Raw genomic sequence first — 27,945 nt, forward strand, 5'->3', positions numbered from 1 at the left:
AATTGCCCTTTATCTGGCACTATTTAAAAGTTTAACTGAGATCGGGCTAAAGGAGTTTTTAACCCTATTTAGTCTAGAGAGCGTGGAACTCTAAACCTCCTCCCAGAGGGCAGTAGCTCATACTCGGCATGTAAGGCATGGGAGGGGTCCCAGACTATTCTATTGGCTTGCCTTAGAGTAGCCTGTTCAAAAATAGACTGCAGGGATGGGTGACCTTTCACCCCTATGATCTTCCATGCAGTCTGCAATGCATCAGATGGACCAGTTTGGACTTTAGTTGTACAGACGGGTTACCAAACCAAGCTGTGTTGGTGTTGACTGAGGTACGAGTCCTTGAACTCTGCTGGAGACGTCGTGGACAGATCCCAGCTGGCAGGAAGGAGTGTCCACAGCTGGCAGGAAGGAGTGTCCACAGCTGGCAGGAAGGAGTGTCCACAGCTGGCAGGAAGGAGTGTCCACAGCGCTTTGTCCTCAGCCTGTTTCTGTGCCTAGTCAGCTGACCGAGCAACGGGCCAATGAGTCGCCAAGGATTTGTGCACCTTGTTCCCCATGAGTTTGACATAGACCCGCCTCCATTAATGCTCTATATAACCTACTATATACATATATTTATTCTTACCGCATATTAGGGGTGCACGATATTGATTTTCTGACCTCGATATCGATAACTTTCTGCTCCTCAAGGTCGATACTGATACCCATAATATATATATATTTATTGAATTATAATTTTTTTTTTGTATATTCCTGTAGTTTTGACCTAACCAGATTTATCATGACATGAGCGTTACTACTATGAACAAAACAAAGCCAAGAGAACAGTTTTGACTCTTCAAATAAAGTGACTATTTATTTTTCAAAATAAATATAATGTCGATCACAAAATTCACAATCCGTCAATGTCACAATGTGTTTCCCTGAACAATGAGTGAACTAATAAAAACCAACAGGTATTGTGCTTTGTCAGCAGATAAAACATTTGACGCTATAGGAGAGGAGACTGTTGTGGTCTTGGTCCATGAAACAACTATTACTTGGCATTTATAGGACAGCACGCCTCAAAAAGAATTAAATAAACCAAACAAAGTTAACATCACAGGTCCATATGTCCGTGGTGAAACTTACATGCTGTGCATCGTTGTCTATCAGAGTATGTAGGAGTAAGGCGATCTCGTCATACTTGGCTTGTAAACACTCCTTTACAAAGTGACGGCGGCTTGGAATTATGAACCTGGGCTCTAAATGACGAAGTAGCAGACAGAATCCTTTGTCTTCGACGAGGGAAAAGGGCTGGTCGTCAAGTGCAATCATTTCTGTGGTCAAGTTAGAGATTGCTTGAGCCCTTCTCTGTCAAACGTCTTTAATTTTGCAAAGGCCTTGTCAATGGGTACAAGCCCCGCCGGTTCCTTTGCAGCTGGCTTTGGATTTGCAGCAGCTTTAGCTGCTTGCGTGTCGTCGTAGGATTTTTAATTAATACACCATCGTAGCGGTGGTGATGTTTCAGGTGATTTATTAGGTTGGATGTGTTATAGCTTGTTGCCCTTTTCCCTCCTCGTGGAACTTCTGCATTTGTTACAAATAGCAAGCGAACTGTTTTCCTCTGAAACTTTGAAAAAGTCGCACACTACTGACGCCATGTTTGTTTACTATCTGTGCTGCTTCTGAAAGTTACGTGACTACGTCACAGCCAGGCATGAGAAAGGGAGCGCTGGATTTGTGAAAAACTCCCTCTTCCTAAACCACACGCAATCAGTCGTACCACAGTACTGGCAAACGGGAGGAGCCTACAGAAAAACAAACACCCTTCCCAATCCACCCACACCGCATTTCTTTTAACCAAAAAATTTATTATATATCATCGGATCTATCAATAATTTTATCTGGTTTATCGGGATGACGTCATAATTGCTGATATCGGACCGATGATTACCACATATATATCTATCCACATCTGTCTGTACATACCTGCATATAATCCTTGTTACATATCTGTAGATACTATATCTATATGCTGTCTGTATATACCAGCATATACTGTAATCCTTGTTGCATATCTGTAGATACTATATCTGTACATATCCCTTACCTACTCTTACTAGTTACGCTGCTGGCCAGTATGACTTATTACCATAGTGTCTTTGTACCTGTATCACTGTACATATTAATACTACAACTCTGTGCATACATCTGATTAGTACTATTACCCAGTAGTACTCATTTATATACTTTATACCCAGTATAATCACCTGTACATTGTATATTACTATTGCACTGTACTGTTACATTTGCACTCTGGTTGGATGCTGAACTTATTTTCGTTGTACTGTACTTGTGCTGTATGATGACAATGACAATACATTTGAATCTAATCTAATTGAGACCCGGTATACCATTAATTTACCCTTAACGACCCGACTGGCCGGTTTGGTCTGGTCTCTGCCTGGTTATATATACAGAGGGGGGCGCTAGAACGCCATCGCTTTAATCAATGGGGAGACTGCGAAATTTGCGTGTGCTTAAAATATATCTTATATTATAGCTATGGGTCTAATACACCCGTCGATTGTCAGTGAGTTGCTTCCGGTCAACATGCACAAAACGGATTGTTTTTTCATCCGTACATTTCCGTTTTATACAGTTTTGAATGAGTAGTTTTGGTGATTCTTAGTAATCCCAGGAAAAGACGCGATAATAGCGTTTTAGTGGAATAACTTGTCACATTGTCATTTTTCGCCTGATTATCGAATCTTCCTGAAATCAACGCTAGATTATTATTATGTCTCCTCGTGCATACATAAAATGGCCCTCGTAGTGGGGCGCTCGCACAACACATTCCACACAGACAGCTTCGATCGCGGTAGAAAGAAATATCAGATCAACGCAAGATTGGATCTTTAGAGTCCTTACCTGGTCTCTGATGTAATTAGGGATGGGTACCTTTCACATTTGAACCGATACCGGTACCTGTGAATCGATACCGGTACCCAACGGTACCTTTTTTCTGTACTTTAGTCTCAAGAAATTTTATTTACCTACCTCAGTCGTAAAAAAAAATCCAAACTTCAAATAACTACAATTTCGACAGTTTTCGGCTTGTCATTGCTCCGACTGCTTTGTTGTTGAATCAAGTCAAATCCTAGGTAAGCATATATTGTGCGTGTGAACGTTGACATGAAAAGAAAAAAGTAAAAAAAAAAAAAAAAAAAAAAAAAAAAATCGGTTTCTCACTTGATTCGATACTCTGTAATACCGACGTGTTTCGGTTCGGTGCCTCAAAAGTACCGAATTCGGTACCCATCCCTAGATGTAATTTAAAAAAAAAATCCAAATCTGATCGCCATTCCAAATACTGCTCGTGGAGGTCCGTCCCACATTGTCCGCCATTGCATATGAAGGGGGGGGGGGGGGGGGGGCAGAATCTAAGATGTATCGTTGTAAACGCTACTCCTGCCGGAGTATTTAAACCCTGCCCGCACGGCTCAGATCGGCCCAGAAAATAAACTACACCATTTCTAATGGAGTGCAATACCGGCTGGAAGGCGTAGCCGGCGTATTTGCCATTTTGCGAGCTCAGACCCATTCCCAATGATAACATCAGGCTGTATGGATGAAAAATGAATGGATATAGCTAATAAAAGAAACTACGATTAAAACCCGAGTTTTCTCGTGATTGGCGCTGAACGTTTGGCGAGTTAACCCGACTTTTCTCGTGACTGCGCAGAATGAGTTAATGTAGTGGCCAAAATCACTGAAGGTTCCTTTTCTTGACCACATGTAGAGCTTGGGGCTGGGAAGCAGTGTCAGACTCGCAGTACAAAAAACCACTGGACATTTTGGTTGCTCTTTTACTTGTTTATTGTCCAGCAAAAACAAAATGAAAACAATATTAAACGTAGAAATAAACAGGAGATCCTAATAATCTGTCTTGAACATAAGGCTGCGTGTCAATGACGGTATAGCTGCTGCCTGCCGCGCCCACGTCACACACCGCACCTGTGGCTTATAGCTTTAGCCCCGCCCCCTTCACCTGAGCAAAGCGCACCACTCACTGAAATAGAAACATGTATTAGTAAAGGTTCAGAGAGAATCAAAACAAAATAAACTTACCGGTAAATGCGGCTCCTACACTTAACGTCTAATCTTCTACCGTGACTTGTTCCCCCAGGGGGGCTGGGACTGTCCAACACCATGTACGCACGGCTGGGAGAGATTATCTCCCTGGACGGGTCCATCGCTGTGACGCTGGCCGCACATCAAGCCATCGGGCTGAAGGTGAAGTGGAATTTCTTTTTGTTTAGTTTAGTTGATTTGACAATTATTAAAATACATACAACAAGTCATGCATTCTAAAATGATCAAGGATGGGACAAAAAAGTCAGACTTATTTCCATTGTGGTCCTTGGTCTCACCAGCACATAGTATTTACATAAACATGTATTACACATATTATCATCAGCCTACAGTATATTGCTAAAAATAAGATACAAAAGTTAAATACATTATTAATAAAAATTTGTACAAAATGTTAGGGGTGTAACGGTACACAAAAACCACGGTACGGTATGTACCTCGGTTTTGAAGTCAAGGTTCGGTACGGGTTTTCGGTACAGTGGGGGAAAGTTTGGCTTTCCATGTTCCACTCAGGGGTGATGTAGTGTGCAGTAACTAATTGTACTTGTAGGGCTGTCAACGAATATTCTATATTGAAATTAATAATTGACTTGTAATTTCTTTTTTAAATAGTAATAATTATTAGATTGTGAAAAAAACAGCCCCCGGTGGGCGGTCGTTAGTGGTTAACACTTGAACTGCCGGAAGACGTGTTTAGGCGTCCTTCCCCGCCATGCTCAAGTTGCCGAAGACGCCGTAACTAGTCTTTGATATCAATATTTCAAAAATCTGTGATCGGATTCATATTTCCCATCCGCTGGCCTGAGACCCACCAAAAAGCCCCACTGAACCCTCTAGCGGTTCAAGAGTGCCATCTGGTGGCCGATCGGCGCAATCGCCAAACAGGAAGTTACTTGGACGATGTGCTGTTCACCCATATTACTTCCGGGCACTCGGTATAGGTTCCGGCACTCTAGCTCGTCACAATACATAGCGATCCGTTGCCAATAACTCGATAAACAACATGATTTTGACGTATATACTATTATACAAGCTGGAAATGGACCGGATATTTCTACATCCCATAATGGAAAACTGTCTACCCCACGCTGATCGCCCAACGGCCCGCGGAGACTGGGGTGAGTTTTAGCGTGTAATATTTCCGTGTTCGACACTAACTGCTATGATGAACATTTGACCCACATTAGATGAATGGTATAACGCTGCCCACGGAATTATAAACGCCCCCTCGCCCATCCGGTCAACATCAGATGACGTGTAGTAACTTCCAGAAGTCCGTCCAGTTGGATTTTTTTTATATCGCGCCGATTGCTATCAAACTGTATTTGATCATCAATATAATGCATTTGGGGCTATAAATCACGTTCTGGAGAAAGCTGCAGAAAGAGATGAAAACATACTTATACTTTAGATCATATTTTAGTATGAATATGTGAATGAAAAAGTTTAACGTTCATACACCCTGAACAATACATATAGCACATTGAATGGGCCCTAATAATGGCAATTTAGCAATAGAATTTAAAAAGTTATAGCCCTGCAAAGAAGGGGAACTTCTCCATAGACAAATAGAGCTGGCAACCTATGGTATATCATGAATTTAGCCTTAGGCAATCAAAGTGTTAACATACCGTTGTATTTGTTCGGTACACTACACAGCCGTTCGGTACGGTACACACTGAAACTTGTTCAGTTCGGTAAGGATACGTGTACCTTTACACCCCTACAAAATGTACAGACACACTAAAACTACACTAAAACTGGAAGCTTCCTTAGTTACTCTGGGACATTTTCTAGGAGCCATCTCCTAACGTTCACCTTAAACTACACAGGTTCAAGCCCTGTTTGGTGGTCAAATGCAACTTGTTCCACTCCTGTGGAGTGAGTGAATAATCAGAGGGGTTTCAGGGATGAGCTTCAGAGTAGGGCTGTGGGCGATATGGCCTAAAAATAAAATCTCCGATTTTGTTCACACCATTTACGATTTTAATCGATTTTTTTTCTCAAACTACAAACGCCAAGGAAATCATTCAAATAAGCTTTGTTTTTATTTGACACAAAAATATTATCAAACCAAGAGGAATTTCCCTATTGGGATTGAAGTGCAAACCTAACTTTCACCAACTTTCACCAATCTTCACTTAAAATATATAAAAGGTTACTCTTGATCAAACAAAGATGAATGTCCCTATTGGGATTAATAGTGCAATAACTTGCCTTTTCACCAAACTTCACTTAAAACAAATTAAAGGTGCCTCTTGATCATCAAACAAGAATGTATTTAATAAAGTGCAAATCTAACTTTCACCAAACATCACTTTTTGTCAAATTAAATTAAATACATATTTTTTTTAATCTATTAATTTTTTTTAAATCGTCCTAAATCATGAATTCGAATTAATCGATAAAAGTGATTAATCGCCCAGCCCTACTTCAGAGTGACCCGTTTCAGGGATGATGAGCTACAGAGGGACTAACTGGTGTCTGGTGTTGTTTCAGGGATGATGAGCTACAGAGGGACTAACAGGTGTCTGGTGTTGTTTCAGGGATGATGAGCTACAGAGGGACTAACAGGTGTCTGGTGTTTGTTTCAGGGATGATGAGCTACAGAGGGACTAACTGGTGTCTGGTGTTGTTTCAGGGATGATGAGCTACAGAGGGACTAACAGGTGTCTGGTGTTTGTTTCAGGGATGATGAGCTACAGAGGGACTAACTGGTGTCTGGTGTTGTTTCAGGGATGATGAGCTACAGAGGGACTAACAGGTGTCTGGTGTTGTTTCAGGGATGATGAGCTACAGAGGGACTAACAGGTGTCTGGTGTTGTTTCAGGGATGATGAGCTACAGAGGGACTAACAGGTGTCTGGTGTTTCAGGGATGATGAGCTACAGAGGGACTAACAGGTGTCTGGTGTTGTTTCAGGGATGATGAGCTACAGAGGGACTAACAGGTGTCTGGTGTTGTTTCAGGGATGATGAGCTACAGAGGGACTAACAGGTGTCTGGTGTTGTTTCAGGGATGATGAGCTACAGAGGGACTAACAGGTGTCTGGTGTTTGTTTCAGGGATGATGAGCTACAGAGGGACTAACTGGTGTCTGGTGTTGTTTCAGGGATGATGAGCTACAGAGGGACTAACAGGTGTCTGGTGTTGTTTCAGGGATGATGAGCTACAGAGGGACTAACAGGTGTCTGGTGTTGTTTCAGGGATGATGAGCTACAGAGGGACTAACGGGTGTGTGGTGTTGTTTCAGGGATGATGAGCTACAGAGGGACTAACGGGTGTGTGGTGTTGTTTCAGGGATGATGAGCTACAGAGGGACTAACGGGTGTCTGGTGTTGTTTCAGGGATGATGAGCTACAGAGGGACTAACAGGTGTCTGGTGTTGTTTCAGGGATGATGAGCTACAGAGGGACTAACAGGTGTCTGGTGTTGTTTCAGGGATGATGAGCTTCAGAGGGACTAACAGGTGTCTGGTGTTTGTTTCAGGGATGATGAGCTACAGAGGGACTAACGGGTGTCTGGTGTTGTTTCAGGGATGATGAGCTACAGAGGGACTAACAGGTGTCTGGTGTTTGTTTCAGGGGATCCTGATAGCCGGGACTGACGCCCAGAAGGAGAAGTATCTGCCCAAGCTGGCGTCGGGAGAACATATAGCAGCCTTCTGTCTGACTGAGCCTGGCAGGTGAGGAGCTGGAATCTCACCAGTCTGCATTTCTGCTCTGTTAGAGAACCATGTAGTCGCTCCATACGCCCCGTCATCCACTGTCTCTGAAACCACAGGCTTCTACTGTGTTTCAACACCTCATCTATGTGTTTCAACACTCTATATGTGTTCTACTGTGTTTCAACACTCTATATGTGTTCTACTGTGGTTTTAACAGGACATGAATCATGACTATATTGTTTATTATTGAATAACTTAAGTTACATTAGGTTTACTAATCATCAGTGTGTTAATTTGCTTTCAGTGGAAGTGATGCTGCCTCCATCCAGACCCGCGCCACTCTGTCTGAGGATGGAACACATTACCTGCTGAACGGCTCCAAGGTGAGCAGCACTGATGATCAGCTGGATGTTTATATTTATTTAGGTGTTTTGAGCCTCCATGTGAAATCTGGTGCAAATGCACCTTTTCCTCTGTGGGTGACGGCCATTATTTTATTTATATATATTTTTTTTTATGTTTTTGGTAGATTTCTTCATTTGTTTGTTCTACCGGGCAGAGAGGGAGAGAGAGAGGAAGAACGGGAGACAGAGCGGGGGAAGACATTCGGCAAAGGACGCCGGGTCTGGGAATCGAACCCGGGTCGGCCGCTTCGCGACGCAGCGTGTTACATGGGTCGCCACTTGGGTGCCTTATATATATTTTTTAAAGACTACTGTATGTGAAAATATATCAATTTTGGTGTTGGCTTCATATTTGAACCAATATCTCCCTGCAACTTACAGGAGAAGATATATAATAAGATATCAAATAAAATTCAAAGCGAAGCTTTATCACAATCGGTTCCAAAGATATTTAATGTTTTGTAAAGCATGTCTAGCGTCGCATGGGAGCAGGGTTAAACCCCCACGTTAATGAGATACCATCACGCTTCTTTAACCCTTTCACTACCACACTACAGAAGGTTAACTCTTTACCATCACACTACAGCCGGTTAACCCTTTGTCGTGCGGCAGTGAAAGGGTTACAAACTGGTGATCACGGGTTCTCCATTATTATGTTTGTTTTCTTCAGATCTGGATTTCCAACGGCGGCATGGCAGACGTGATGACGGTGTTCGCCCGGACGGAGGTGGAGGACAAGGACGGGCTGAAGAAGGACAAGATCTCCGCCTTCATCGTGGAGAGAGCCTTCGGGGGCATCGTCAGCGGCAAGCCGGAGGACAAGCTGGGCATCCGGGGCTCCAACAGTGAGTAGATCGGATCAAATAAAATGTATTTGTAAGGCCCGACAACACACGTTAATGTCCCCATGGGGAACAGGACGTATCGGGGGCAGCGTCCCTTCCACGCGTGACTCCTCGCCACAGAGTTCGAGCTGCTGCGGTGAAAAGATGCGACAGGCTGCCTCCTCGTGTACCGGAGGGGACAAATGATGCAAGGCGTCTATCCTCACTACAACCGACCAGTGGGAGGCATAGTCGAGCAACGTTCAAGACAGGGGAGGGAAGAATTGGATTTACGAAATGGGGATGGGAGAAAAAAATGTAAATGGGGAGAAAAAGTGGATAAAAAAATATATATATGTGAACAGACAAACAAAGTTCCAACCTGAGCAATAAATCAGAATTTGGTGCTAAACTTCAGCGCTGACTTTTATTGTTTGTTTGTTGTATTTGTTGTGAAGGGCCAGATTAAACCGAATATATATATTTATTTATATATATATATTTAATTGTATTTGTATATTCTCTAATATTCCCTGATATCCCTTGTATATTCCTTGTACAATATGCATTGAATATCCATTCTAGCCTACTGAACATCCCATAATAGTCTCCATTCTACTATTGGTCGAGACCTTGGTGCCAGGCTGCCATACCCCTCAGACCCAGTTCAAACGTACCGCTCCACATGTACGAACAAGTCCTAGTTCCGCGTAGGAATCTGGCTACCGCACCACTAATGGGACTATTTGTTCATAGTGCGTATATATACTGCGCTACTAAAGTAGGACTTTCTTTTCAGTCCAGTTTCTTACCCTCCAATAGAGTCACAGACGTAAAGCCTCCCCGCGACGCCACGTGTGGGAGTAAGGCCAAGTTCGCCTACCATCGGTATTGAGACATCGTGTATATTAATATTTGAATAGTCATATTTGGCACTATATCGTCGAGTTGGACGTAGTCTATTAAGCTAATAATAGTCTGTTAATATATAGTGCTTCGTGCGGTGAGAATACTACCGTAGTCAGTACCCCATCGTTTCGGGCAGAGAACTGGCTGCTTACCCAGGGTGGTTGACCCCATGTGAAGCTGCACCCGAGGAGCCCCAGAGCCGACGAGCGAGTGGACCTGTATACCGGATTATTCTACCGACGACAGCCCGCCTTCCCAGGCACGGATTATGCTTTGTATACTTTGATTATTCCATGGATAAAGACCCCCGACACTGCCGTGTGTTGGAACCCCCCCCCCTGGAGAGGACGCAAGGTGAGGAGACGCTCTGCAAGACGAGGTCGCTTCACGTCTCTCCCCCGTGGACCGGAGAGAGCCGGCCCACAAAGAGTCCACCTGCTTTCATCTGTGGTCCAAGGATCGCCGGCGCATTGAACGGCACTACAGTGGGTTCACCTGGGATACCCTTGGCCGGACGAGGCAGCCGGATTCTACCCCCCCCCCCCCTCCTACTCCTGTCGGCTTACAAGCGACCGGATTAACCCCCTCTAGTGTATCTAGTATATAATCATTAAAGTATCATTGCTGTTATTCCTTAACTATTCCAGGTCGTATATTTACCACCTGCGCCTTCAGAGATTGGACATTCTCTATTGATATACCGACGAATACTCTTTGCCATAAAAGTGCATACTATTTCAATTCATAAATGTAATTAAGTGATTAAGTGCTTGTTCTACACACCATCGCTGTGTAGAAATAAAGACCTGTTTCGACTTCGTACATTTGTGTTGGATCCGTTTCATCTACGTGAGAGTGTTTATGATAATATATTTATGCCGTGTACTGGGTGGCCGAATATTAAGTACAAAGGTAGTGGTAGTAAGTATCATATCTAGTAATACAGTCAGGGAATTGTACCCCTCAGTTACAGTATTGGTTGTCCTTTTTTTATCGCTTTTTATTGTCTGTCATCAACTGCACTGAGCTACCGGATACCTGCATTTCCCCAAGAGGATGAATAAAGTATCTATCACTAAAGCCCTGACCCTGTATCTTTACCCAGGACACACGGCTCGTGACGTATGTTTCTCCATGTTCTCTCTCAGATCATGACGTATGTTTCTCCATGTTCTCTCTCAGATCATGACGTATGTTTCTCCATGTTCTCTCTCAGATCATGACGTATGTTTCTCCATGTTCTCTCTCGGATCATGACGTATGTTTCTCCATGTTCTCTCTCGGATCATGACGTATGTTTCTCCATGTTCTCTCTCGGATCATGACGTATGTTTCTCCATGTTCTCTCTCAGATCATGACGTATGTTTCTCCATGTTCTCTCTCGGATCATGACGTATGTTTCTCCATGTTCTCTCTCGGATCATGACGTATGTTTCTCCATGTTCTCTCTCAGATCATGACGTATGTTTCTCCATGTTCTCTCTCGGATCATGACGTATGTTTCTCCATGTTCTCTCTCGGATCATGACGTATGTTTCTCCATGTTCTCTCTCGGATCATGACGTATGTTTCTCCATGTTCTCTCTCAGATCATGACGTATGTTTCTCCATGTTCTCTCTCGGATCATGACGTATGTTTCTCCATGTTCTCTCTCAGATCATGACGTATGTTTCTCCATGTTCTCTCAGCTTGTGAAGTGGCCTTTGATAACGTGCCGGTGCCTCTGGAGAACGTCATAGGAGAAGTTGGAGGTGGATTCAAGGTAACGGCCTTCCTTTCATCAGTTAAAGCTGCAGTGGGCGACTTTAGAGAAACTAATGAGTGAATGACCTGCTCAGTAGACTCCTTGGGGCTCATCTATTGATTGATTGAAATCTTTATTTCGAACATGTAAATAAATACAAACAATATCAAATCAAAACAAATCATTGATCAAGACATTTTATGGAAAATAATAAATAAACAAAAGCAAAACATAACTCAATTTACATGTTCGAAAAAGGAGTAGGAAGAAGTATACACTTATTTAATCTTATCCCTTTCAATGAGTGTACTAATTAAAAACCTTACAAAACAAATATATATGCAAAACAAAAAACGAAATTTTATATGTAAAACATGAAAGAAAGAAAATAAAAATGTGAATGTCAAATCCCTTCCTGATCCCTGTACCTCGTGAACATAATTTCTTTATAATTCAGTTTGAATTGTCTCATATTTGGACATTGCTTTAGCACCACATTCAGACTGTTCCACAGTTTCACTCCACAGATTCTCCCCTCAGATTATAACCCTCCTCTCTATCAAAGAACAGTTCTTGAATGTTTCCTGGAAGTACATTACCTTTTGCTTTATACATTAATTGTGCTGTTTTAAAGTCTATTGTTATGACTTTGTTCACAGGCCCTCTGTCTTAGCCAGGCATGTGTTTTAACACACAGACCAAAGACACCTTTCAACTCTAGATGTTTAGGTCTACGTACGTTCTGTTATCACCATAATGAAAACGGGTCATATCTTTCACAGCGCTGGCCAGTATGACTTACTACCATACTGTGTTTATACCTGTATCACTGTACATGTTAATACTACAACTCTGTACAATGTGTACATACATCTGATTAGCACTATTACGCTGTAGTACTCATTTATATATGTTATACCCAGTTTAATCACCTGTACATTGTACATTACTAATGAACTTTACTGTTAACATTTGCACTCTGGTTGGATGCCAAACTTCTTTTGGTTGTACTGTACTTGTGCTGCATGATGACGATGCATTAGAATCTGATGGTGTTGGTGTGTGGTGTGTCCTGGACAGGTGGCCATGAACATCCTGAACTCGGGGAGGTTCAGTATGGGCAGCGCAGGAGCCGGCATGATCAAGAAGCTGATCGGTAAGAGGTGCTCCTGGTCTCTTATTTTACTTTTACATTTTGTCATTTAGCTGACTCTTTTATCCAAAGCGACTTACAAGTTCTGTACGACAGGTCAGCAGGAAGGGTACAACTCTATCAGCTGAGCAACAATGTTCCTCAGAGTGTTGAGTGCTACAGTGTAGGTTAGTTTATTAGGACAAGACAGTAAGGTTAGTTAGGGTTCGATTTTATTTTTTATTAAAAAAAAAAAATAATAATAATAATAATAATAATGGGTGAAGTACGTCTTTAATCGACAGCGAAAAAGATTATTATTGAATATGAACTGTTATTAACCCTTTCACTACCACACTACCAAAGGGTTAACCCTTTCACTGCGACAATACAGAAGGTTAACCCTTTCACGACCACACTACAGACGGTTAACATTTCACTACCACACTACAGAAGTGTTAACCCTTTCACTGACTACCACACTACAGAAGTGTTAACCCTTTCATTGACTACCACACTACAGACGGTTAACCTTTCACTACCACACTATAGACGGTTAACCTTCTGTAGTGTGGTAGTGAAAGGGTTAACCTTCTGTAGTGTGGTAGTGAAAGGTTAACCGTCTGTAGTGTGGTAGTGAAAGGTTAACCGTCTGTAGTGTGGTAGTGAAAGGTTAACCGTCTGTAGTGTGGTAGTGAAAGGTTAAACTTCTGTAGTGTGGTAGTGAAAGGGTTAATAGTGGTATTGCACAGAGCGTTGCAGTCTTATTTTAAATAAGTCACAGTAATATCAAGTGTTTGTCCAGTGTTTTACCTGCTCTACCATTGCATGGAAACTAGGCAATCTCTTTTGTAAGTGGTTACAGGCAGCCATGTTGGAAGACTGAGAGCAAGGCCTCTATTGATATGGTGCTTTTAGAGATTCCTTTTGTTATTTAAAAAAATTTCCCATGTCTTTTGGTAGAGATGACGGCAGAGTATGCCGGAACCAGGAAGCAGTTCAACAAGAAGCTGAGCGAATTTGGTATGATTCAGGTACGGGCGGCTTTTATTTGGCCTTTATCAAATTTGATCTGAATATAAAAATATGGAAAAGATAAACTGTGTAAACAAAGGTGCAGATGAGGGTCTGTATGCCCTATGGGTTATATTATACCTTACAATAAATATAGGCAATAAAGAATTAGAATCTGAATATATACTGTGAGTAAAAGTAAAGGGTATACACAAGGTACAGTATACACAAGCTGCAGTATACACAAGGTACAGTATACACAAGCTGCAGTATACACAAGGTGCAGTATACACAAGGTGCAGTATACACAAGGTACAGTATACACAAGGTGCAGTAAACACAAGGTACAGTATACACAAGGTGCAGTATACACAAGGTGCAGTATACACAAGGTGCAGTATACACTAGGTACAGTATACACAAGGTGCAGTATACACAAGGTGCAGTATACACAAGGTACAGTATACACAAGGTCAGTAAACACAAGGTGCAGTATACACAAGGTGCAGTATACACAAGGTGCAGTATACACAAGGTGCAGTATACACAAGGTGCAGTATACACAAGGTACAGTATACACAAGGTACAGTATACACAAGGTGCAGTAAACACAAGGTGCAGTAAACACAAGGTGCAGTAAACACAAGGTGCAGTATACACAAGGTGCAGTAAACACTAGGTACAGTATACACTAGGTACAGTATACACAAGGTGCAGTAAACACAAGGTACAGTATACACTAGGTACAGTATACACTAGGTACAGTATACACTAGGTACAGTATACACTAGGTACAGTATACACAAGGTACAGTATACACTAGGTGCAGTATACACTAGGTGCAGTGTACACTAGGTGCAGTGTACATAAGGTACAGTAAACACTAGGTACAGTATACACTAGGTGTAGTATACACAAGGTACAGTATACACAAGGTACAGTATACACAAGGTGCAGTATACACAAGGTCAGTAAACACAAGGTGCAGTAAACACAAGGTACAGTATACACAAGGTGCAGTATACACAAGGTGCAGTATACACAAGGTGCAGTATACACTAGGTACAGTATACACAAGGTGCAGTATACACAAGGTGCAGTATACACAAGGTACAGTATACACAAGGTCAGTAAACACAAGGTGCAGTATACACAAGGTGCAGTATACACAAGGTGCAGTATACACAAGGTGCAGTATACACAAGGTGCAGTATACACAAGGTGCAGTATACACAAGGTACAGTATACACAAGGTGCAGTAAACACAAGGTGCAGTAAACACAAGGTGCAGTAAACACAAGGTGCAGTATACACAAGGTGCAGTAAACACTAGGTACAGTATACACTAGGTACAGTATACACAAGGTGCAGTAAACACAAGGTACAGTATACACTAGGTACAGTATACACTAGGTACAGTATACACTAGGTACAGTATACACTAGGTACAGTATACACAAGGTACAGTATACACTAGGTGCAGTATACACTAGGTGCAGTGTACATAAGGTACAGTAAACACTAGGTACAGTATACACTAGGTGCAGTATACACAAGGTACAGTATACACAAGGTACAGTATACACAAGGTGCAGTATACACAAGGTGCAGTATACACAAGGTGCAGTATACACTAGGTACAGTATACACTAGGTGCAGTGTACACTAGGTGCAGTGTACACAAGGTGCAGTATGCAGTATACACAAGGTGCAGTATACACAAGGTGTAGTATACACAAGGTGCAGTATTACACAAGGTGCAGTATTACACAAGGTGCAGTATTACACAAGGTGCAGTATTACACAAGGTGCAGTATACACTAGGTGCAGTATACACAAGGTGCAGTATACACAAGGTGCAGTATACACAAGGTGCAGTATACACAAGGTGCAGTATACACAATGTAACTGAGGGGTACAATTCCCTGACTGTATTGAGAGTATGGTATTATTAAACCACTACTTAGTTATGTACTTTAATTACTGGCCATACAGTACATGAATATATCTGGTGAACACCCACACAAGAATACGGCAATGACACATAAAGTTCTAGTTAGAGGGATTTATTATTATTAGAGCAAGCAACGGTAGGTTACAGATTGAGAATTATACTTGCGCTTGTAAGGCGAAGAACACTTAAAGTAGGTCAAGAGTGTAAGTCCATGAGAATAGTAAGATGGGTATAACTGACGCCACCTGTAGCATAGCAATTACATAAGGCACACTAGTAGTCAGCTGGAGACACTGGGGGGTTCCCTCCGGTTGTAAGCCGGCAGGGTAGAGGAATGTTCGGGTGCAAAGTCTGGGTCAACGCGGAATAACGAGGCTCCAGATACAGGAGCCAGTGCAGTACTCCCTTGGTCCGCAGACAAAGCAACAGCTATAATCCAGTATGCCCGACAGCATGGATGAAAGCTAGCCAGCCTCTGGTCCTAGAGGCGGGCTCGAGGGTGCTCCTCACAGGGGTAGATCCCACACGATAGTGGGGTAGACGGTTCTCTGCTCCAGCAGTCACGGTACCAAAGCAATATAATCCAGCCAGAAAAGGCTCTGCATTCGCCGGTGTAGGTTCTCCGGTGTACATATCCAACGGGTCTCGTCTAGGACTCCTCGGGTGGTGGCACAAGTTTAGGCCGCCCAGCCTGGATAAGTGCACTAGCTATAGGTACGACGAACCGGTGGTAATGCTGGTCACTGAAGAACGGTAGCCGCACGATACACTATAAATGATAGACTATTACTTCACATTAGAATAAGTCGAACTCAACGATACTGCGTTAAACTCTGACACTTTAGCTATATATTCGCACACGGTTCTCAAGGCTCTATTCAGGGGCAAAGAGGCCCACTTCACGGCACGTTGTCTCGTGGTGAAGGCTTCAACGTTTAGGATAAGACCACTGCTGTATCCACCTGCGACGTATTTTTACGTAAAGTGAATAATCTAGTGCCAACCTCAGTTCTGTCTCGTATTACTGCGCAAACCTGGACATGTTGAGACATGCCTTGGCGTTGCCTTTGAACTTGCCATTGGGGGTATGGCCGTTGGCGCCTAGGGGTCGCTGTCCAATAGGAGAACGAATATTATGGTCTGGTTTGTACCCAGGTAAAGGGATATTCCGTGTATATATACAAAGAATATACAAGGGATATCAAACGATATACAAATATTATACAAGGGATATCAAGCAATAAATATATATATTCGGTTTAATCTGACCCTTTGTAACACACAAGGTGCATTATACACAAGGTGCAGTATACACTAGGTGCAGTATACACAAGGTGCAGTATACACAAGGTGCAGTATACACTAGGTGCAGTATACACAAGGTGCAGTATACACAAGGTGCAGTATACACTAGGTGCAGTATACACAAGGTGCAGTAAACACAAGGTGCAGTATACACAAGGTGCAGTATACACAAGGTGCGGTAAACACAAGGTGCGGTATACACAAGGTGCGGTATACACAAGGTGCGGTATACACAAGGTGCAGTATACACAAGGTGCAGTAAACACAAGGTGCAGTATACACAAGGTGCAGTAAGCACAAGGTGCAGTAAACACAAGGTGCAGTATACACAAGGTGCAGTATACACAAGGTGCAGGAGAAGTTTGACATGTCGTCCTTGTCCTCTTGCAGGAGAAGTTTGCAGTGATGGCTCTGAACGCCTTCGTGATGGAGAGCATGGCCTACCTGACGGCAGGGATGATGGACAGACCGGGACTCCCAGACTGCTCTCTGGAAGCCGCCATGGTGAAGGTCAGACAGCTGATTAAATACCAGACCTTGGAGTTGCAGGCTGTGATAGGCACTGATATACATACATATACTACAGTCTTTTACCCTGATTCATAGGCACTGATATACATACAAAGTAAACTAGTACCACCTATTTGTATAGGCTATTGATATTCCTATCACTAAAATTAAAATAGTATGTGTATATGTATGTCTAAGTATACAGAATGTGTTTACATGTGTATGGCTGTTAGTTGTCTTTTAAAACTGGTTTTAGTTTGCGCTTCAGCAATCTGTTCTGGAAGTGAGTTCCATGCGACCGTGGCTAGGGATGCACCGATCCGCAACATCAGGCTTGACTTAAAACATTACTTTCCTAACTTAGTGAAACTAAATGTAACAAATTAACACATAGATATAAATGTACTGAATGGTTATTTTATTTAAAAAATGTATTAATTAAAAAAAAATCCTATATATATATATATATATATATATTTCTTTACCGATACCCTTTTTTACCAATATCGGATCGGTGCATCCCTAACCGTGGCTCTATACTGCACACTGTGTGGCATTGATTGTGTTCTAGCTTTAGGAACTGTATAGCATGTCCTGTGCAGTATTCATGTATGTTAGAGAGTGTTAGTAGGTTATATAAACACTTCAAGACATCAATATTTCATCCAGGAGAGCCTGGGTCTGCGTGTTGTTAACCTGACCTCAGTGTGAATCCAAGGGCTTTGAAGATGAGGAAAAGAAAACTACTAAATTAAGATGAGATATTCCTTTATTGATCCCTTGGGGAAATCCTGGCATCATAGCAGCATGGGGTGGAGGGGAGGTACAGGTATGGGCAGGGTAATAGTAGAAAGACATAAATATAGGCAATACAGTTTGATATTAATATAAAAGTAAACGGTGTAAACGATATAATTCAAAACAACTGAATATAAAAATATGGAGAAAATAATCAGTGTAAACAAAGGTGCAGATGAGCGTATGTATATATATATATCAGTTATATGGATAATATATTTGATAATTAGATATCAATATAAAAGTAAACGGGTGTAAACAATATAATTAAAAACTGAATATAAAAATATGTGGAAAATAAAAATATGTGGAAAATAAACAGTGTAAACAAAGGTGCAGATGAGGTGCAGATATATGTATCCGTTATATTATGTTATAATGTAAATAAATTATCAGTCTGTGTGTATATATATATAATGTTATACTCTAAATGAATGATCTGTGTGTATATATATATCGGTTATATTATATGTTATACTCTAAAATGAATGATTTGTCTGTGCAGGTGTTCAGCTCGGAGGGGGGCTGGATCTGCGTCAGTGAGGCCCTGCAGATCCTCGGAGGTCTCGGCTACACCAAGAACTACCCGTACGAGCGCTACCTGAGGGACTGCCGCATCCTGCTCATCTTCGAGGTACTCTGCTGCTGAGTAACGCTTTAGGTCTTCAGTTAGACATGGAACCTGTCGCTGTAGTTTCATGAGTCCGTTCTGTATGTGACCACCGGGGGGTGTTGTAGGCCCACTTCAAGAAAAGGCGGAGGTATTGTGAAAGGGAAAAGGGAGACTTTTGTGGTAGTTACTTTTGACCTCCTCACATCTGTAAAGATACGTCTGTAAAGATACGTCTGAAAAGATACTTCTGAAAAGATACATCTGAAAAGATACTTCTGAAAAGATACTTCTGAAAAGATACTTCTGAAAAGATACTTCTGAAAAGATACATCTGAAAACAACAGCTGAAGAACCATATAACTGCTTGCTAGTGTTTTGGACAAGACCCTGTGTTTGCGGTCGTGAAGTAAATCCAGATCCTCAGTGTGAATTTGATGCATCACAAAGTACTTTAACTATGTGCTGCTAAAACTCAGTAATCCATATACCAATCCAGATTAGATCTGTATAACTCTATATGATAACATGTACAATAGTGCTGTATATACCGTATACATATTTATATTTATTTTAGAATATACAGTATATAAATCAAATCAAATGTATTTGTAGAGCCCGCAATCACACGTTAATGTCCCCATGGGCTGGACAAGTCTTCTTTAAACAAGTCAAGAAGAAACATCACAATAAATCAAGAACAAAAAAAAACATCATGAAATCCAGAACAACACTCTCAGACATACCCCAGCGAAAAGTAAGGAAAATAGAATAGAAATACTTTAATCATCCCGAGGGAAATTTGGCCTAAAAACCTAACGATAGGAAAAAAGCACCACAGGCAATGTGGAGGAGAGAAACCTTAGAAGGGCCGTTGAAGGGGGGGGATCCCCCTTCTTGGATGTCGGTGATAGTAGTGTTGCTATGGATGATATATATATGTGTCCATATCTGTCTGAATATACCTGTATATACCTGTATGGAATTTCTGTAAACATGAATGTAATGTTTCTACATTGTCTTGTCTTTCCAGGGGACCAATGAGATCCTGAGGATGTACATCGCCCTGACCGGAATGCAGTACGCTGGCAAAATACTGACCGGGAAAATTAAGTAAGAATTCTATCTTGTTATTAAAACTTCCACAGGAGTCCTGCCTCAGTCAGTGAGTCTTGATTAATCACAGGAGTCCTCCTCAGTCGGTCTTGATTAATCACAGGAGTCCTGCCTCAGTCTTGATTAATCACAGGAGTCCTGCCTCAGTCTTGATTAATCACAGGAGTCCTGCCTCAGTCTTGATTAATCACAGGAGTCCTGCCTCAGTCGGTCTTGACTTTAAAAAGTATAAAATTCATGGTTTGTTTTATAGTTATTATAGTGGGTGTCATTGACTGTGAGTGTGTCATTGACGGTGAGTGGGTGTCATTGACTGTGAGTGTGTGTCATTGACGGTGAGTGGGTGTCATTGACGGTGAGTGTGTGTCATTGACTGTGAGTGGGTGTCATTGACTGTGAGTGGGTGTCATTGACTGAGTGGGTGTCATTGACTGAGTGGCTGTCATTGACTGTCAGTGATTTTATTTTATTGATGGATTAAAAACACACAACAAGGATCCAAAGGATAACATGAGAGAGTAAAACCCTTATTTCCGTCATGGTCCCAAATGGGTGGGTGTCATTGACTGTCAGTGGGTGTCATTGACCAGTCTAGCAGCTGTACAGTTATTCCATTCTGAAGTGTCACAGAGAGCCTCTCCCTTCTGACCAATCGGAGAAGCCCAAAGAGATCACGTTCGATAAAAACCTTAATTCAAACAGTCTTCACTTTGTCTGACTGGCTGAAAATGTAATTACGTTCTTAATTTGAATGTGGTTGTTGAGTCTGCATGGTCCTCATTCCAGACGATCTGAAATGTTGCACATAGCAGCTTTATTAAATGGTGGATGAATGGCGTGTCTGATGGCATGTCTGATGGCGTGTCTGATGGCCTGTCTGATGGCCTGTCTGTCTCGCCCCTCAGGGAGATGAAGAAGGGCAACTTGAGCGTCGCTATGGGCCTCCTGGGCAAGAAGCTGAGGGACGCCATGGGGGGCACGGTGGACCTGGGGCTCACGGGCCGAGACGGAGTGGTTCATCCCAGCCTGGCGGTAAGAGCCGCTAACCAACCAACACCAGAGACCTGTTCACCAGACCTTAACCAACACGAGCCTTTAAACAACACCAGACCTTAACCAACACCATCCTTTAACCAACACCAGAACTGTTCAACAGACCTTAACCAACACCAGACCTTAACCAACACCAGACCTTAACCAACACCAGACCTGTTCACCAGACCTTAACCAACACCAGCCCTTAACCAACACCAGACTTTAACCAACACCAGACCTTAACCAACACCAGCCTTTAACCAACACCAGACCTTAACCAACACCAGACCTTAACCAACACCAGCCTTTAACCAACGCCAGACCTTAACCAACACCAGACCTTAACCAACACCAGACCTTAACCAACACCAGACCTTAACCAACACCAGACCTTAACCAACACCAGACTTTAACCAACACCACACCTTAACCAACACCACACCTTAACCAACACCAGACCTTAACCAACACCATCCTTTAACCAACACCAGACCTTTAACCAACACCAGACCTTAACCAACACCAGACCTTAACCAACACCAGACCTTAACCAACACCAGACCTTAACCAACACCAGACCTTAACCAACACCACACCTTAACCAACACCAGACCTTAACCAACACCAGACCTTAACCAACACCAGACCTTAACCAACACCAGACCTTAACCAACACCAGACCTTAACCAACACCAGACCTTAACCAACACCAGACCTTAACCAACACCAGACCTTAACCAACACCAGCCCTTAACCAACACCAGCCCTTAACCAACACCAGCCCTTAACCAACACCAGCCCTTAACCAACACCAGACCTTAACCAACACCAGACCTTAACCAACACCAGCCCTTAACCAACACCAGCCCTTAACCAACACCAGCCCTTAACCAACACCAGCCCTTAACCAACACCAGCCCTTAACCAACACCAGCCCTTAACCAACACCAGCCCTTAACCAACACCAGACCTTAACCAACACCAGACCTTAACCAACACCAGACCTTAACCAACACCAGACCTTAACCAACACCATCCTTTAACCAACACCAGACCTTAACCAACACCAGACCTTAACCAACACCAGACCTTAACCAACACCAGACCTTAACCAACACCAGACCTTAACCAACACCAGACCTTAACCAACACCAGACCTTTAACCAACACAAGACCTTTAACCAACACCAGACCTTAACCAACACCAGACCTTAACCAACACCAGACCTTAACCAACACCAGCCCTTAACCAACACCAGCCCTTAACCAACACCAGACCTTAACCAACACCATCCTTTAACCAACACCAGACCTTAACCAACACCAGACCTTAACCAACACCAGACCTTAACCAACACCAGACCTTAACCAACACCAGACCTTAACCAACACCAGAACTGTTCACCAGACCTTAACCAACACCAGCCTTTAACCAACACCAGACCTTAACCAACACCAGACCTTAACCAACACCAGACCTTAACCAACACCAGACCTTAACTAACACCAGCCTTTAATCAGACCTTTCAATCAGGTCAATTAAAACGTCAGGGACAATAGCTCGGAACAAGAACCATATAACTCTGTTTTCAAATTGTATTCTAAAGACTAAAGATAGTTACAGATGATGGATGTTGAGTAGTGAGAGGTTGAGTGTTGTGTTCATTCATAGTTAAAGACAGTAGAGTAACTGATCACCCACTATGGATGAGCATATAGTTAATCCTTTGCTAAAAAATACATACACTGCTCTTTCACATTGGCTGATATTTCTCATCCATCGACCTGTGTGTGCTATTGTATTGTGGGATTTTTTTTATAACGTAATGCAACAATTCTGTCATGATTGAAAGCAAACATCAAGTCAGATTTGTCACTAAACTATTACTGAAAGATTTGAGAATATGAATTCTGTATCACACGTCCCATTACTGTGCAATGTCCAATATGATGACGAACGGTTGGGTTATCTAGCTAACGTGATGTTCCACACGCCTGATTTAATGATGTAATCACTGGTGAAAGTGACTTAAAGTTAATATTAGGGATGTCCCGATCCGATCATGTGATCGGGATCGGGGCCGATCACGTGATTTTCCGAAGATCGGGATCGGCAAAAAAAAGAAAAGAAAAACCAGGATTTTTATTTTAAATTCTTTTTCTTTTTTATTCAACAAACATGACCATGTCTTAAACTCATACTGAGGCCTTAGTTTTGGTTTTAAATTGCATATCATTAATTTATTTATTGTCACACAGAGCAGAAGAATTTTGCCAAAACAAACTAATAGTATCCAGCTGCAGAACGGCAGACCAGCCACACTTTCAGACCCAAATTTAAATATATATATATATTTTTTTAATCCCAATTTCTCACATTACATTCACCCTGAATGTTGACGTTATCCAGGTGAAAAGTTAACTTCATTCAAGTGAGGCATTGCAATCCTTGACATAAATCATTTGATGTATAATTAAATCAAAGGAAATGCGTTTGGGTCTGAGAGTGTGGCTGGCTCTGTGTGACAATAAATAAATGAATGATTATATGCTATTTAAAACCAAAACTAAGGCCTCAGTATGAGTTTAAGACATGTTGTTATTTGTTGAATAAAAAAAAAAGTTAAATAATTTTTTTTGATCGGATCGGGAAAGATCGGTATCGGTAGATAATCAAAATCACATGATCGGATCGGGAGCAAAAAAACGTGATCGGGACATCCCTAGTTAATATATATGTTTGGTCTTGACTGAGGTGTGAATCACCAGCATGTGAGACGTACTGCTCTCTGTTCACAGGAAAGTGCCAAGAAGTTTGAGGTGAACGTGGTGCATTTCGGAGGAACGGCAGAGAATCTGCTCTACAGATATGGAAAGGTGACCAGAACGTTTATTATTCACCCTCTTTATTTGATTTGATTTTGATCTTTATTTATCTCGAACAACCATAAACACACAAAATTGAAATAACAAAAAATACATTTAACACTTTAATCGCCATGGGTTAAATTCATAATTTACCATCCCTCGCCAGCTCTATTTGTCTATGGAGAAGTTCCCCTTCTTTGCAGGGCTATAACTTTTTAAATTCTATTGCTACATTGCCATTATTATGGCCCATTCAATGTCATATATGTATTGTTCAGGGTGTAGCAACGTTAAACTTTTTCATTCACATATTCATACTAAAATATGGTCTAAAGTATAAGTATGTTTTTATCGTTTTCTGCAGCTTTCTTCAGAACGTGATTTATAGCCCTAAATGCATTATATTGATGATGAAATACAGTTTGGTAGCGATCGGCGCAAGATGAAAAATTTCAACTGGACGTACTTCTAGAATGATCTACGTATGATCTGATGATGACCGGATGGGCGGGGGATCGTTTATAATTCCGTGGGCAGCGTTAGATGATTCATCCAGAGTGGGTCATATGTTCATCATAGCAGTTTATATGGAATACGTTAGAACAGGGGTTCTCAACCTTTCTGCTGCCAAGGCACCCCTGTGTTCAATAAAATATTCCAGGGCACCCCTACATACGATAAAGACTTTCCCGGTCCTGTCTTTTTTGCTACAATGATGATACAATGACTCTTTATTTGCCGTGCTGTCGTTGAGATGTTTTGTTGTTTGTTTGTCTTTGTTGCTTGTTGGTGAATCTGCAAATATGAATTGCCCCACGCGGGATCAATAAAGTTGTCTGAATCTGAATCTGATGACAAACGTTTTTTTTTTAAATACAGAAAAGGATCACTAAAGTGCTATCTGTTGCAGCTGCACTGTTCTCCATAAAAATAGCATATTTGGATAAGTTTGACAATTTCTCAAAAACAGAAAATCATGTATTTTTTTTAAATACAGAAAAGGATCACCAAGTTACCATTTCTCAAAAAATATAAATAAATACAGAAAATAAGCACTTGTTCACTCAGTGGACATTTCTAGCTCAATGCGAGGTCCGCTGCTGCTGGCTAATAATACGGTCAATACGTGGGGAGATCTTTGACAAGGCAACACGCATGTCATCATCAAGGCTCAACTTGGCCCTATATTTTGTTTTCAGAGCTGTCATGGATGAAAAGCCAGCTTCACACAGATATGTGGGGCTGAATGGTATCAACACCTTAACTGCAGCATCATGAGATACTTGGTACTGAATGAATGAATGAATGAATGAATGAATGAATGAATGAATGAATGAATGAATGAATGAATGACTCAGCACCACACTCTGAAACTAGCTCTCCAGGTGGTATCAGATGAGATTTCAATGAGTTCTTCCTAGAGTTTGGATGGAGATGTGTCAGGAAGCTTTGTCTCAATGTTGTCTGTAAAGTTTTTTTTATCCAGAGTAACTTGGTGATCCTTTTCTGTGTTTTATTAAATAATGATTTTCAGATTTTTAGAAATGGTCAAACTTATCCAAATATGGTATTTTCATGGAAAACAGTGCAGCTGCAACAGATAGCACTTTAGGGATAATTTTCTGTAATCCAAAAAGAATTAGGATTCACTATAAAGTGCATGTTCACTATAAAGTGCCACGTTTTGATATATTGAGCTTTAAACTTTAAGTACATTTTTTGGAACACGCAACCTAAAACACCTTCCTCTCCCAAACCGTTCCTGCAATTGTTTTATGTTGCATGATGATCATGGATACATTTATTATGTATTGTATTTTTTATGTTTAAATATCAACATAATCTGTCTGTCCACCCTCAGTACATTTACTATCAATATAATATAGTAGTCTGACTTCATCATCTTTTCAAACGCACACACATAGAGGGAGAATGCCCCCCCCCCCCCTCCTTCCCAGTCATCCTTCCAAGTCCCCACCCTGCTGTTCTCTGTCGCTCTGAACAGGGCTTTAGCTTGTTGTTAGCTTATGGTAACGGGACATTAATTCCGGTCTTAAACACAACGTGGTCATAAAGGAATGGCAAGGATTGCAAAGCATGTTATATGCATTTGACCCGTTGCGGAATAAAACAGCAGGGATTTGTTTTGGGTCGCAAAAACACTACCCTTGCTGTGTTTCAATGTCCGCGTTCCAGATCCAGACGCTACTGCTGCTGCTGAGCTGAGAGACGCTACTGCTCACTGCTCAGCTGCATCCTATTGGCTGTGTGCTGGAGCGGATATGAGTCACGACACCACGGATTTTCAAAATAAGAGTATCATAATGACCTTAATGTTGCTAGCTTTTGGAGCCTAGTTATTATAGCTGGAGCTGCGCGTGGGCATAAATGAGACCCGCTATAGGATTTTCAAAATAAGACTGTTGTCATTCTATATTTTTAAAGAACATTGCCAGGCATCTCGCGGAACCCCTGACAGCTCTCCGCGGAACCCCTGTGTGCCGCGGAACCCCTGTTGAGAACCGCTGCGTTAGAAAATAACGCTGAATCGGCCACCAGATGGCGCTCTCGAAACGTTAGACAGTTGAGTGGAGCTCACCAGTACATCTCAGGGCTCCAGAAAGGAAATATGATTTCGATGACAGATTTTTGAAATATTGACATCAAAGACGAGTTACGGCGTCTTCGGCAGAATGAGCATGGCTAGGAATGACGTCTTAACTCGTCCCCGACGATCATAGTGTTAACATTTTTTATAAAAAACTAAATCAAATACAAATAAAATTAAATATATCTTCCTAGACATGGAAGCAATAGTCAACATAGCCACACACAAAAAGAATGAACCCTAACTAACCTTACTGTCATGCACTTGTCCTAATATACTAACCTACACTGTAGCACTCAACACTCTGATGAACATTGTTACTCAGCTGATAGAGTTGTACCCTTCCTGATGACTTGTCGTACAGAACTTGTAAGTCGCTTTGGATAAAAGCGTTCAGCTAAATGACTAAATGTAAATGTAAACATAGCTCAAGACAAGCTCAAGCTCGTTTTGTTCGAGAAGGGACAGAAGGAAGCAAAGCTTATCTGGTCCTGCCCCTTCCTTACAATATCATATTAAATATGTAATAAGTTATCTATCAATATCAAAAATAATATACCTATCCACTACAGCAAAAGATAAATAAATAATTACAAAAATACTAGTTCACGTTATTTTCAAGCTCCTCTAACTTATACTTGTCCAAGAATTCCTATTTTATATCTGCATTTAAACATTTCAATAGTACTTGTTTTTATTGCTACATCAAGGCCATTCCAAATGGGATACCCCACAAACTGAGATGCACTTGCTTTTGAGAGTAGTACAGACAATAGGTTGTTTTAACACTTTAATCGCCATGGGTTAAATTAATAATTTACCATCCCTCGCCAGCTCTATTTGTCTATGGAGAAGTTCCCCTTTGCAGGGCTATCACTTTTTAAATTCTATTGCTAAATTGCCATTTATTATGGCCCATTCAATGTCCTATATGTATTGTTCAGGGTGTAGCAACATTAAACTTTTTCATTCACATATTCATACTAAAATATGGTCTAAAGTATAAGTATGTTTTTATCGTTTTCTGCAGCTTTCTTCAGAACGTGATTTATAGCCCTAAATGCATTATATTGATGATCAAATACAGTTTGGTAGGAATCTGTGCGAGATAAAAAGTTTCAACTGGACGTACTTCTAGAAGTTTCTACGCATCATCTGATGTTGACCGGATGGGCGGGGGATCGTTTATAATTCCGTGGGCAGCGTTAGATGATTCATCCAGAGTGGGTCATATGTTCATCAGATCAGTTAGTATGGAATACGTTAGAAAATAACGCTGAATCTTACCGTGGCTTCCTCGCGCCGCTGGCAGATGA

General features: G+C 41.6%; 1 protein-coding gene across 1 annotated transcript in view; it reads left to right on the forward strand.

Annotated features, from left to right (window-relative positions):
- The window catches only part of acad9 (acyl-CoA dehydrogenase family, member 9), an 89,471-nt gene that overhangs the window by 35,094 nt on the left and 26,432 nt on the right, over positions 1-27,945 (forward strand). The window contains exons 4-15 of the mRNA XM_084317000.1: positions 4,166-4,272; positions 7,714-7,814; positions 8,101-8,179; positions 8,871-9,045; positions 11,624-11,697; positions 12,760-12,835; positions 13,775-13,845; positions 17,475-17,594; positions 18,898-19,026; positions 20,036-20,115; positions 21,024-21,150; positions 23,953-24,030. Coding sequence (XP_084173126.1) covers positions 4,166-4,272; positions 7,714-7,814; positions 8,101-8,179; positions 8,871-9,045; positions 11,624-11,697; positions 12,760-12,835; positions 13,775-13,845; positions 17,475-17,594; positions 18,898-19,026; positions 20,036-20,115; positions 21,024-21,150; positions 23,953-24,030 — 1,217 coding nt within the window. The remainder of the gene's footprint in view (positions 1-4,165; positions 4,273-7,713; positions 7,815-8,100; positions 8,180-8,870; positions 9,046-11,623; positions 11,698-12,759; positions 12,836-13,774; positions 13,846-17,474; positions 17,595-18,897; positions 19,027-20,035; positions 20,116-21,023; positions 21,151-23,952; positions 24,031-27,945) is intronic.

The sequence above is a fragment of the Notolepis coatsorum genome, assembly GCF_963971535.1.
Source record: "Notolepis coatsorum genome assembly, chromosome: 6".
In the NCBI taxonomy this organism is placed as follows: Eukaryota; Metazoa; Chordata; class Actinopteri; order Aulopiformes; family Paralepididae; genus Notolepis; species Notolepis coatsorum.